The sequence below is a fragment of the Python bivittatus genome, unplaced genomic scaffold (genome assembly GCF_059951505.1).
Source record: "Python bivittatus isolate LINGU-HERP-01145 unplaced genomic scaffold, Pbiv_v1 ctg000310_np1212, whole genome shotgun sequence".
In the NCBI taxonomy this organism is placed as follows: Eukaryota; Metazoa; Chordata; class Lepidosauria; order Squamata; family Pythonidae; genus Python; species Python bivittatus.
Window position 1 is genome coordinate 8,922,418 of NW_028277054.1, and position 13,689 is coordinate 8,936,106.

The following is a 13,689-nucleotide window of genomic DNA, read 5'->3' on the forward strand; positions in this document are numbered from 1 at the left end:
AAGGAACAGTCTGTATTTTCTTGAGCAAGATAATTAACTATCCACTATAATAAAAACATTCCTGGCATCATATTAGTTTGTGAAATCTGGCTTAAAGAGCCTTTTCCCACATTCGTTTATTTAATCTGTTTTCTCTTGTGTCCAAAAGATTGGAAATTACTTATCCAAGTATTTATAATTACTAGTAAATTCTCACTAGGAAGAAGACAGTGAGTTTCTAGCAGTCTCTTTCTCTGGGCAATAGCTGAAGGAATGAAGGAATTTAAATCCCTTAGGATGCTGAGCAGTGCATAAACTCCATTGTCTTGCAGAATAATGAAGAACTTTCTTTCAAAACAGCTTGGGTGCAGGGGACTAAGCAGGGTAACACTGTTAACAGTTTGAGTAAAAATGATGAGAGCATATATTCAGTGTTTTGTTTTTTTCCCTCTCAAAAATGTACAGTGATGTGTATTTATCATCAAGAGACAGACAGATTCTCGATTGGCATTTTGCAAATCTTGAGTTTGCAAACGCCACACCGCTTTCCACTTTGTCGCTGAAGCATTGGGACCAGGTAACTTCTCTTTTTTCTTTTCCCCATGCTAAAATTTCAGTGAGGCCAAATGAATAAACACAAATGGCAGGGGAATGGAAGCATTCTTCTCCAGGATTGTATCCCTACCTATATCTATATCCATATCTATCTATCTATACATGCACACATGCACGTGCACTCAAAGGTTAGCACAGTTTTTGTTCTCTCTGACTCAGCTCTGCCTTCCCAGACATCCCAGTAGGCAGGTGGTGAAAACCGACTGGCTGTCTCTGCCCCTGTTCTTTGCTTGCTCTGGCTGTCACCTGGTCCACAAGAATAGAGCAGTGGCAGGAAACAGGTTCATTGAAGTGTACAAGTGATAATGCATGTAAAATTCAGAAAACTCAACCATGAATTGGCATGTGCTGTGCTAAGTTGAACTGATATTGCACAAGCAATCCAAAAGGAAAAGTGGGAAAAGGAATACAATGATGAATATCTAAAAATTAGATATAACTGGGCTCAAGAGCCATTGTCCCTAGCCCAACAGTAGAGCTTTTCTTCACCAGCAAATTCAAATTGGGGGCAGCAGGTTTATATAGGAAAGATCAAGTGATAAATACTATAATTTACTTAATAAATACTTCTGGGTTTTTGCAGGGGGGGTACAAAATTTAGTTTAAAAAAGGGCTTTAAACATGGAGGGGAAGATAAGACAACTAGAATCATTCTCTTGTTTGCCAAAACATGAACAGGCATGCTCAAAACCTAGGGAAGGAGGGATTTGATTGGACAGTCCCCACAATTTCTGAATATTAAGTGATCCACAATTGGAGAAAGTTTGATCTGGACTTTGTGTAACAACAGATAGATGGACTCTTTTTTCCTTTTGGCTGCATGCATTCAAGCACTAGCCTTTTGGCCCTGTCACCCATGGGGATTACTCATTCCTTTTGTCTCTAGAGAGCATGGGACAATATGAGGGGGAAATTACTGTTCCAAATGCATTACGCTGATGGGTTTTCTAAATCTCCTTCCCTGCTATTTCAGGATGATGATTTTGAATTCACAGGCAGTCATCTGACTGTGAGAAATGGCTATTCTTGTGTGCCTGTGGCTCTGGCTGAAGGATTAGATATCAAACTAAATACAGCCGTTCGGCAGGTTCGCTATACCGCTTCGGGTAAGCAAAACTTAAGAGTTCTCTCTGGTTGTCCTGTTGGCTCAAATGCTTCTTTTGGTATTGTCTTCAGGAAAGAATCTTTGCTGGATTTGTACTCCTTTCCCACACAATTTGTCAGTGCTTGGTTGTATTTCCTGTGTGTGCAAAACTGATAACAAACATGTTTTCTCATGGGTCTCCTGTAATAAATGAAGACAATAAAGGGGAACAATCAGGGTGAAAATAGGTGTGGCAAGGATGGATGCAAGATTAATAGTTAATAGCTCCAAAGCAGGGTTATTTATGATGAACCAATAATATTTCATGAGGGAGGATAAGTAAAAGGGAAGCTAGCTCAGGTTTAAATCTCTGCAGAACTGGTAGAGTCTGAATCCATCTAATTTTCAGAAGCAATGAACTGAAAATGGATAGTCATTTAGGCACTTATTCACCCATTTATCCTCCCTCATTCATCCAATTATACTAATCATTTCCTCACATGACAGTCTCTTTTCTCTCCATTATCACTAGGATGTGAAGTGATAGCTGTCAATACCCGTTCTACTAGCCAGACCTTTATTTATAAATGTGATGCTGTCTTGTGTACCCTTCCCCTGGGAGTGCTGAAGCAGCAGCCTCCAGCAGTCCAATTCGTTCCTCCTCTTCCCGAGTGGAAGACTTCAGCTGTACAGAGAATGGGATTTGGAAACCTTAACAAGGTAACATGAAATGCACAAAGAGGTACTTAGTAGAATTGCATGTGGGTTTACTCTCTCTCTGGAAGATCCAAACGGCCTCTGTCAGTACCTGAAGTATTTTCTGCAAGAATAAAAAGACATCCCTTTTTTTGAAGTCCTTTCATCTGTCACATCAATGTTTAACCGCAGATGGCATTTATTTGGCATTAATGCTTCCCTCCTTTCCTTAATAGGTTGTTCTATGTTTTGATCGTGTGTTTTGGGATCCGAGTGTTAATTTGTTCGGCCATGTTGGCAGCACCACAGCAAGCAGAGGAGAGCTTTTCCTGTTTTGGAATCTTTACAAAGGTAGTTGTGTGAAGGCGTGTAACACTCTACATTCACAGAAACAAACTGGAATCCCTGAATACAGAAGGTCCTATAAAGGGATTGTAAAATAAGTGTTCAGAGCCCATGAAATATTAAACAGTGGTATCTGTTTAAAGATTGAGTACAAGTTTGTTGAGCTTCCTTTCAAGAATTGGGGAACCAGCAAACCTGGAAAAGTTTGAAGTCGCGGTAAATAACAGTGTAGGAAATACAGTGGAGTTCCTCAGGTTGCATGGGCCTCAAAGGAGAGGAATTGGCAGAACAGGACCATATCATGCAAAAAGTGGCTCCCTGATCCTGTATAACTGGGCATGCCCGTGCCAACGAACTTGGGGCTTCAGCATGTTCTTTCAGCATAGCATGAGAGCTTCTCTTAAACCTTCCTCTTCTTTTTGGGACAGACTCGATTGAAAAAATTAAATCTAACTTTAACTGCTTTCAAGTCATTGGCCTTCTCAAGGCAGTTTACAGTATCAAGCAATACAATTCAGCATCTTGATAAAAGCACCTTAACTCCAACTTGGCTGAGAAATCTGTTTCATTTCTGGGCTGTTTGCAAACATTCACAAGGTGGGTGGCTTTAACATCACTCTTGCACCTGCTCTCTGTTAATGCCCTGTAAACTCTTGTTTCCCGAAACAGCACCAATCCTTCTGGCCTTAGTGGCAGGTGAAGCAGCAGGAATCATGGAGAACATTAGTGATGATGTCATTGTTGGACGCTGCCTCGCTATCCTCAAGGGTATTTTTGGCAGCAGTGCTGTCCCTCAGGTGCGTGTTGTTGTGTGTTCTTTATAATGCAGGAAGTTTTGCATTATGCGTAGCAGCCCAAATGCTGTTCTATTCTAGAAGCTCTTTTGCCTACATGGCTCCCTGTCTATCATAGTAAGGTTCTGCAACTTCCTTCAAGGGATATCCTTTTTGAAGCAAATCTACCAAAATACTAAAGAGCTGTTAATAACATACTATATTTAGAAAGGGTGCTGTTTTCAGACCACAGTCAAATTTTGCATAGCCTTAATCCTCTGAGATATATAATTTAAGCCAGGCTGGGACTACCTAGAAAAAGTTCTTTTGATTTCACCATCATCTGCCATCAAGTGCAAATTGTTTTCCAGCTGCTGGGAATTCCCTTCTCTGCTTCATCTTTTATATATGTACACAAAAGGTTATGGCTGTAGAATTCTCCATATTTTAGATAGGTTAATGCAAGTCTTGTTGCTGTTGTTAATCTTATGGCTTTGAGGTCTTAGTGCAAGAGGAAAGATGAAAAATTGTAACAGCCCACGGTTATGATTTGGCAAATGTCTCTTTCCCTTTTGCATTCTTTGTGAAGGAGGTGAGTCAACAGCAGTCTACCTGTTATTTGTCCTCTGTGTAGGTGCATCAGAACTTTTCAGGTTTTTGCTACTTGCAAGACTTTTAAACTGAATTAAAAGCTTGATTTGCATATTAATGTATTCCTTCCCTTATCCCAAGGACTTCATAAAAATGTTGCTGCAGTCATTCTCCCCCCATTTATCTTCCCATATTTCTTCTACTTCTTTCTCAGCCCAAAGAGACGGTGGTATCTCGATGGCGGGCTGATCCTTGGGCACGAGGCTCTTACTCCTATGTAGCAGCTGGTTCTTCAGGAAATGATTATGACTTGATGGCTCAGCCAATTACACCTGGCCCAGCCATTCCAGGAGCTCCTCAGGTGAGTGCTAGAACAATCTAGCCATAAAAACCTCCCTCAGGTACATGGCCTGATGACAATTTTCTTGGCAATAATCTTCTATGATTTATTTATACTTGTTTTAGAATTTCCTGGTGCTCCCTTCCAAGATCTGATCAGGATTGACCCTGCTTAGCTTTTTTAAGACAGCCAAGTTGAACCATGTGTTGCTATGACTTGAGTAGTATAATAACACCTGCAACCTGAGCTTAATTGTGGCACTTCCTATGTCAAGTGTATTATTTATTTGGATCAGATACAGGTTTGCCTCTTTATATAGCTTATTGTTGCTGTGGGGTGAAATTGCCTTTATGGTTTTGCCTCAGTCTCTCTTTTCTCTCTCAGAAAAGAATTCTGTTTTCTACTTGATTCCTTGGATTATCTCCCCCCCCCCACAATAACAATTCTGAGTTTATATTAATTAGATGCAGCCAAACTCATAGTGTTGTACAGTCTGTAGAAGTCACCTGGACCTTGCTCTGCAACCATATTGACCTGATTCTCACAACATGCTCAACTTAAAAAATAGTGAGTTGGGTAATTTGAATGTTGGGGAAAACCCAGCCATTGCCATCATGGAAAGCAGCTGTGTGATTCATTTTAAGTATGTATAGCAGCTGTGTTTTGTTAACCCAGGGGTAAGCAAAGAGGGTTGAGTGAACCCAGGTGTTAAGGGGCCAAGAAATTTTCCCACATGGGAACAAAGAAACAGAGTTCACTCAGACAGGGCTCTGTAGGAAGAGGGCTGTGTTAGTTATGATGGCAAAAAAATCAGGAATCTGGTAGCTGTTTTAACTAACAAAATTTTATTAAATGGCATCAGCTTTCGTGAGTTGTAGCTCACTTCATCCAATGCATAGAGTGGCTAGACTGACGCAGGACTTAGGGCTTTAGTGTAGGGCTCTGTGTAGACTTCAGAAGGGGGATGGGAGGCTGAATCTGTGCCATACTGCGGAGGTTGATGTTATCTGTTTTGGGAGCCAGTTGAGAGTCCCCACACCAGTGTGAGCAAATCCTTCCATCCATGCAAATAAAAGTTTCTGATCTGAACATGTTTTGAGGTTTGCCGTTATCATTTGCTGAATTTAAATTCTTGTTTTCATATCAGAGGGAGAGAAACAGAGCATGTATAACTGTCACACATAAAATATTTTTGTTTTCCTCTGCCCTCTTCATCTATGAAACGCTTGACATGTTTTTTGCAATTCTTCTGCAGAATTTACAGATTATTCAAACATCCAGTATCCATTTCAGGGGACATTACTAAAAACAAAGCTGGCTCTGACCATCCTTATTTTACAGGAGCCCTGTTGCCTTCTTCATGGGGTCTTAAGACATTGCCAACCTACTCTTTCTTTTCCAGCCAATTCCTCGTCTCTTCTTTGCTGGAGAACATACAATTCGTAATTACCCAGCGACAGTTCATGGAGCTCTGCTAAGTGGCCTGAGAGAAGCTGGGCGTATTGCAGACCAGTTTCTGGGTGCGATGTACACTCTCCCTCGCCAAGCTACCCCTGTGGCAACTGCACAACAGACTCCTGCTATGTGAAGATGCAAATGCCAGAAACAGTGCAGTGGGCTCAGAATCCCAGGCATGGACTCTGTTAGAAGCAAGGGAACTTTCTGTTCTGTAGCACTACCAGTTGGAGGGCTTAATCCAGGAGTCGGAAAAACGTGTGACCCAACTGAGAAGCCCTTCAGTGGTATCCATGATTTGAGAATGCTGCTCTTGATTTGCCAGCCCAGTTCAGGCTCACCAGAGTAGTGTTCATACTACTCAGAGTATAAACTCCTAGTCTCTCTCGAGTTGGAGCATTTTAGGTACAAATGTGGTTTTGATTAACTTTCTTCCAATGGTTTAGAGTTCTTGTAAGATAGCTGTTAGTAACTAAGGTAAGTTTGTCTTACATGGGTTTGCTTTAGAAAGAAAAAATAAATCTTTATAATTTTTTTTAAAAACTCCCAATGTGTTCTTTTTTTTAGTATGACATGCTAGTGTCCTTTGTGGGCCAAAAAAGTTGCAGAGAACTCCAGATATCACACTCATTGGTACACTTTTTGATCCTTAACCCTGTCAACACATCACAGCAGGTTGTGCAAAAGCAGCTGGATTTTCTTTCCCTTTGAAGAAGCAAAAGGATTTTTCTGTCTCAAAAGTTGCATTAACATACAAATAATTTTATTGATTATGTACTGCAGAACAGATAGCATTAGTCAGAAGATAACATGCGGACAAAAAATGAGTTTAAACATAGCATGCAGACTCGTTGCTCTGTGTAACTGGCAGGTTCACCCTGCCTGCTGTCCAGTGCATAGGCGAGTTTGGGAGGTGAAAGGGTGGGAGCCTTTCCCCAGCCAGCATGCTAGCCCTGCGGTGCTTCCTTGTGGGTCGGGGGGAGCATGACCTGGACAGTGCTGGTAATTGGCTGGGCACACGGAGGGCCGGGAGCAGAGGCGCTCAGGACATCGTGGGCTTAAATTGCACTTGCTTTTTTCTTCACCTGAAAAGGAATAGAAGGCAGGCAGTGCTCCTCTGCCTTGGGACACATACAATGTCTGGCTTCTGCAGTCCCTTTTCCACCCAGTCTTAACATTAGCAAATAGAAAAAATATATTTTCATCTCTTAAAAATACATTCCACAGAAGTTGAAGGATTCTCAAGTGTTTCATACGGCAGGAAGACCAACATGCCTCTCCCTTTGTGCAGGTATGGAAGGCGGTTTGGGCTTCCAACAGCCACAAAAAAAGAGAAAGTAATTCCTTTGGTCTCTAACCAAGAAGAAAGAAGAAGGGGGAAAATCCTGCACAGCAGGACCTCCCTGCTCTTCTCCTCCTTTGGATATCAAGTTGGGCTTTTAACTAAAGCAGCAAAACGCAGCCTCCTCTCGCACTGATGATTTGTGTCCAGTGTGGCATCGGGGGGACTTACTGAGTGACATCCCTCCCATATTCCATAAATGTGAGTGGGCAGGGAAGGGACATCATTTCAGTGCTTCAGAGGCGCTGCCCTTCTGCATACATACGGGGCCCTCCTGACCGACCCTATGGCTAAAACCCTAAGTTCTTGGCACTCGGATATCAGCGTTTATCACAAAATCAGTCTTGCCTCTTAACGGCCTATTGGAAGTATGAAGCTGCCTTATGCTGGGTCACTTAAGCTAAATTCTGCCTAATCTAGCTGGCAGCAACTTGCACACAGTCTCATGAAGTTGAGGCTTCGTGCATGCAAAACTCTGGTTCGGTCAACGAGATGCCTGGCTCTTGATCAGAGCTGCAGTGATGGGTGTGAAGGAGCAAGAACCCATCACGTTCTTGTTAGGAGCGCAGGCCTCCTGGTCTTCTGGTGGGAGAAGCTGCATGTTTTAAGTTTCTTGAGGTTAAAGGAAAAAAAACATGCATCAAATACAATTACAATGCTGGATATTTTTTGTTCCTTTTTTTTTTTTTAAACACAAATTGTCAGCATCAGAAAGTCCCTGGGGGATTCCCTATGGTAGTTACATCTTACAGTTTAAAACACAAATTAATCAATTCACCCCAAACATTGGCAAATATTTACAAATACACTTTACAGCTGTTTCTCTTTAAAAGTGTGCAAGTTGAGCCAATCTTCATGTCCTGAAATCCTCACTTATGCTTACAAATACAATCAGCTCTTATTGCACTCAGGGTTATCCTCTCTGTAGGGTTCATAATCCTGATTTTATAGAGCCATTCATTGAATAACACCCCCTCTCTGGCAATAAAGGTTATTTATACTTTTTACCTACGTCTAGTTTAATACAAGGTTATTGATGGGGAATTGCAAAACTAAGAATGGGAAGTAGACTCCCTGATATTTAACAATGAATGCATGGTCTTAATAATTAAGGGAAATACATTTCTTGTGCAGATTCTTATTTCTGTTTTTCCCCCAGAAATCCATAATAAGGATGGATACAGTAGCTACCAATTCATTGGATTCTGTAAATACACAGAGCAGAAGCAAAACTTTGATCAAACAAGGGCAGATTTATGTCCCAAACCATTCTCAAGGAGAAGACTCTCTCTTCTTCCCAGCTGTTCAAGTATATTCTAAGGCCTAAGAAACAGAAATTGATTACACGCCCCCACCCCCCCACCCCAAAATAAAGGCTGTGGTAGTGGGAAAAAGTTGTTCCTATCCTCATCTGAGGCAGAGATGTGTTAGTGAGTTGTCCACTTGATAGAGCAAGCAGATAATAATAATTCATCAACGTCTTTGGCCCTGATTAGATTTGTGGAAGGAATGGTGAAATGGAAGGGTCTCCACAAGAGGAATGCAGAGCACTTGTACTGGGGCTTGAACAGGTGTCACATGGAAGACAGCCCATTTTTCACTAGTGAAAGCTATAGCAGAGTTCAAGGAGTTACCTGACATAATCTTGGAGGGAAAAAGAGATTTTTCCTGCCTTATTGAGTCAGAACTTGAAAAGCAACCTTTTCAGTGGCTGTGTTTGTGTGTCATACTAGCTGAGTTCACATCAACATACTGAACTCGGTTACCGAATTAACCCATTTTCTGCATTTGCACAATACACTGAACTATAACCTAATCTAGGGGGTTGCAAATGGAGTTGGACCAGCCCAGTACAGAAGGGGGTCCACAACTTTTCAGAAGACAGTTACAATTTTAGTGCAGGCAGGCTGATTAAAATTTGTTCTGGGCTTTGCTCCTCACTTTGCCTATGTACTGCAAAGTTTATGAATGCCTCTGATATGCAGGCTAACATTTAATGATTAAAAGTAAGTGGTACATTTGTTTCTTGCTGAACCCTACCCCAAATTAAATCTATTATTTTGGGGGGGGGCTCACAAAAAATGCATATATTGTTTTAGGAAATCCCTCTGCAAAGTTTGAAAATCCCTGAACTACCCAAAGGGTCTTGGATCACACAACACACCCACCCAACCAACAACCACCAAGGTTAAGACTAATTGATCTTAGCGTGCCACTAAATGGTGCTAAGCTTTGCATAATTGACTTGGTTAAGTATCTAGTGGGAATGCAGTTAATGAGCTACAAATCAAGACAGCCATCTTTTAGCCTATAGTGTTAGCTGGTTGAGGAATAGTAACGCCTGAAATTTCATTGCTAAAAGGCATATGTTTTAGGAAGGAAATTAAACACCCTGTATGAACCAGTGTCCTTGGAATTAGGGTCAGTCGCTGCAACCCCAACCCGCCACCCTGGGCATGGCAGCATCTCGACCCAGCCAAAGGAATGGCTCGAATAGCAGCAGAATTGTTACGGGTTTAATTTTCAAGTAGCCTGAGATCAAGAAGAATGGAACTGTTTTAAATCATGTTTCATATGCTAAAGTGCTTTCTTTAATTAATGGTGGAATGGCTTCTTTTGGGGTGGGGGTGGGTGTTTAAAAAAAAAGCGCCGTTATTTTGGATTAATCCACAAGCCTCGTCTTATTACTGGATCAGGCACACACAGCATGCAAAAAAAATACTCATTAAAATGGCTACTACAGGTTAGCTACCGCATAGAGCAAAGAAGACTTTCATGTAAACTTGGCACCCACCGACAGACACGAATCAATTAATGTTCTTCTTAATCCCCCTGAACTGGAAGACTTGCCAAGAATTGGAGAATAAAAATAGTATTACATTATGACAATCATCCAAAAAGTGCTGGAGCAGGAAATAAAGGCTTAGATCTTAAAAAAGAGGTGCAAAACTTGGTGACCATCATTTGGTACGATTACATTAAAGGCTGAGCAGGTAGCTTAGTGGGCATGCGATGGATGACTTCATTTCCTTAGCCCACTGAACTAACCCTGTTATGTGAATACAAAGGATTCATACAAGGCGCAGAAACACAGCTTTTGGAAGTAAGGCATTCAGTCTCTGACGACCTCCCCAGATTTCCATTTGTTCTGCTAGAACAACCAGCAGGGATACCCTTTTATAAGCCAAACCAGCAGTAAGTTACCCCAAACTCAGGTCTGAAGCTCTACCGAGCGGAAGCCCACAAACATTCTTCAAGAGCGAATCCAACCACAGATCTCCTTGTTCATGCCTTAGGCTTCATATATATATGGATTTTTTTTTTTTTTTTTATATATATATATATATATATATATATATATATATATATAAAAAAAAAAAAAAAGCACCCTTAGGTCTCCTTTTATTCCTGTTGTGCTACAGAAAACTTGGTATGCAAAAGGGAGAAACTGGGAGCTTCCACAGTGACCGTTAGTTATGTTTAGGTTCAAAGGGTTACAAGGTCAAGAATCTACTTTCTGGTTTCAAAGCTGGGTTCATTCTGAAACCCTCACAGGGTACCCTACACAGCTGGTTTTGCAAGAGCCATGAAGGAATGACAACACTGGCTGTGTTCCCATGACGTGTGCCCCCCCCCCCCAATTGTGCATGACTTCTTAAATCAAGTCTGGTTGTCTGGTTCAAACCCTTGTTGGACATAAAGCAGAACTTTGTCCATATAATGTATTATGGTTATAACCTCCTGTTTCTGTAAGTCTGATGTGCTAACAACTCCAGGTCTGGATGCCACAGTATGCCTCAGCTTTTGATTAAACTCACATTCCGTGGGAAAAAGATGGTGTGAAACATGCGCACTTGTGAACCACGCTTCTTGGCTTAGCCTATGGTGTGAACACAGCCACTCATCTTTGAAGGAAAGAGACAGAGATGGGGGACGTGGGTTCTTTTCTCTCAAGTAAAGATGGTGCCACTTAACATTTAGCATCATGGTTTGCTTTCCAGGGATTGCAATGGAAGTTCCCCTAGCATATGGTTGGATAGGGCAATGATGGCTTAGAGCAGTGTTTCTCAACCTTGGAAAGTTTAAGATGGGTGGACTTCAACTCCCAGAATTCCCCAGCCAACAAAGCCATCAAGAAAGGAAACAGAGACTTTTTTTGAGGCCAACGAGAACCCAAGAAGTTCTGGGAGTTGAAGTCCACCCATCTTAAACTTACCAAGGTTGAGAAACACCGGCTTAGAGGGAGGCAAATCCTTTTAAAGCGCAGAATGCTACATCTTGAGGCCTAAACCTATCAGACCACCCATCAAATGCTTTTTGAGAAAGCCAAGCATTGAATAGGAGGTTGACCAGGAGGTGGTGGTGGTGCAGGGCTGCTCCTCTATTTTCCCCTCTCCGAAAAGGGCCACTGGAGTGCGTGCACCAACTGCTATCCTGAAGCAGAAGGACAGCAAAAGCAGGGGAATGTAAGGCTGTTCCCAGGGAACTGAGAGGTAAAAAGAGAAAACAACCAAACAAATAGGAATATAAATTGGGTTTTAGATCCCAGGCCCATCAGCCCCATGTTTGCATCCCAATGTGTGGGTGAGGCAACTTGCAGGAGGACATGAACAGGAAAAGGAGAAACTCGGTACCCACAGATTTTCACACCTCAAAACTTTCCTGTGTTTGCTCCCAGCTATCCAGGAAAAACAGAAGCTTTGCAGGTAATAGCGGTGGGGAAGGTGTGCAAGTGAGCAAAGGGCTCAGCAACCCTACCGGCTGATGCTCCTCTGCAGAGCTCCCTCCTTAACCCATTATTGTTAGCTGACCCACGTGGACTGGCTGCCATAATAATTGCATCCTCAAAGCGCCCTTGGAACAGATGCACATCTCTTGTCAAACAGCTGAAGGGTGAATGGCAACTCACAGGTTACATGCCCTAGAGAACTTCCAAACTGGTTCCCATCATTTTAGTGCTCGGCATGTACATGCGCATGAGAGAGGCTCATTTTAAAAGGGAAGAGCAGCTAATTCTGATCAGTTTTTGAGTCCCACCTTAGCAAACTGGGGCAGGGGCAGGTAAGAAGACTTACAATACAGCAGCATCTGAGCAAAATGCACAGAAGATGGTGGAAAACAGACCTGGGGGTGGGGGGCTGGGATGATTGTGTGAACAAAGTTCAGTTTGCTGTTTCAGAGGTGGAAGAGGGCAGCCACTGTGTCTCTGGAAGATTATACGCTGGTCCTTTTGTCCAAGCAAGTGGTGAGGTAGCAGAAATAAAGGAATGTGTCCCCCCTCCCCCCCAAGGATGCATTGAGCTGCTGAACAAATCAGACACCTCCGACTGCTGGCCACACTTGATTCTTCCAGGGGTTAGTTCAAGTAATGTCAGAACAGCCCCACCAAGCGTGCTGGGTCCCAGGCAGGTCTCTGCCCTTGGATCAGGGTGAGATTGGGTTGGGGGCAGAGCAGGAGGCTTGCCAATGGGATTTCTCGCTCTAACCAGCCCAGTCCAGGCAGAGTTGCGTATCCCGTCTGGCTGGGCTTGCAAGGAGTGTGCTGTGCCATCAAGAAAGGAAACAGAGATTTTTTTTGAGGCCAAAGAGAACCCAAGAGCCCTGCTGCCCCAGTCCCTGCCCGTGGAGCAGGAGATGCTGGAACAGAAGCATCTCCATTTATTGCTTCTCCGTGCAGCTCAGCCAAACATTCAGTATGAGCCAAGCTGTTGCAGTGCGGACGACGAGGGGAAGAAGAGGGGCTGCTACTGTGAAACAATGGCCCACGTTCCCTGCTAGGCCATTCTTTCTGGAGCTGCATCTTCAAGAGTTTGTGGCCAGGAGGTGTCGGGTAAATGGCTCTCCAAAGCTGAGGACCAGCAGACACAAGTCCAGAGTGGTTCTCCGTGGGACTTTCAAGTCAAACAAAACCAAAAGTTTCTCCAGGAACAGAGTCAACAAACCCCCAAGCTGAGAATCCAAAGTTCTTGGAGGCCTCCGGCCAGTTGCTAGCTGAGGGTTTCCATTGATTCGAGCTCGGTAAGGTTCCAGAGTGGGATTCCCCTGAGCAAAGTCTCCACATCCTCCTTCACTGAGGGGAAGGAAAACGCAAAGCCACCATTAAAAGAAAAGTCAATCCTAGGTTGGGGGGAAGGGGGAGAGAGCTTCAGCATGGAAAGGGGTAAAGGTCAGGCACCATTTCAGTCCCCATGGTGGACTGGCAGCAGCAGCAGAAGGAGAAAGATGGAGTTCCAGGTCTGGAGGTCATGCAAACTGCTACAGGAAATGCGCTGGGGATACAGGGAGAGAGGGAAAGAAAGGACAACATCAAATGCTGGATTTCACCAACACCCACCCTTCTTTTGCAAAGTTTTCCTCAATTTTTAACTGAGTTGTAGTTTAAAAAAGGAATTGGTTTCTTTGCATCAGCTCCTTGCAGGATACCGCCGTTCAGTCACATTGGGAAAGACCTGAAGCCAACATTCTGAGG

General features: G+C 43.0%; 2 protein-coding genes across 5 annotated transcripts in view; one reads left to right on the top strand and one right to left on the bottom strand.

Annotated features, from left to right (window-relative positions):
• Nucleotides 1-6,424, top strand: part of KDM1A (lysine demethylase 1A) — a 30,727-nt gene extending 24,303 nt beyond the window's left edge. For both annotated transcript variants that reach the window (XM_025167790.2, XM_007429968.4), the window contains 7 exons: nucleotides 445-556; nucleotides 1,568-1,700; nucleotides 2,211-2,398; nucleotides 2,611-2,725; nucleotides 3,389-3,516; nucleotides 4,298-4,444; nucleotides 5,826-6,424. In XM_025167790.2, coding sequence (XP_025023558.2) covers nucleotides 445-556; nucleotides 1,568-1,700; nucleotides 2,211-2,398; nucleotides 2,611-2,725; nucleotides 3,389-3,516; nucleotides 4,298-4,444; nucleotides 5,826-6,011 — 1,009 coding nt within the window. In that variant the 3' untranslated portion in view covers nucleotides 6,012-6,424. The remainder of the gene's footprint in view (nucleotides 1-444; nucleotides 557-1,567; nucleotides 1,701-2,210; nucleotides 2,399-2,610; nucleotides 2,726-3,388; nucleotides 3,517-4,297; nucleotides 4,445-5,825) is intronic.
• A 5,911-nt stretch (nucleotides 6,425-12,335) lies between these two features.
• The window catches only part of LUZP1 (leucine zipper protein 1), a 47,673-nt gene continuing 46,319 nt past the window's right edge, over nucleotides 12,336-13,689 (bottom strand). For all 3 annotated transcript variants that reach the window (XM_088140033.1, XM_088140031.1, XM_088140032.1), the window contains exon 4: nucleotides 12,336-13,489. The gene's annotated coding sequence lies outside the window, so the exon portion shown is untranslated. The remainder of the gene's footprint in view (nucleotides 13,490-13,689) is intronic.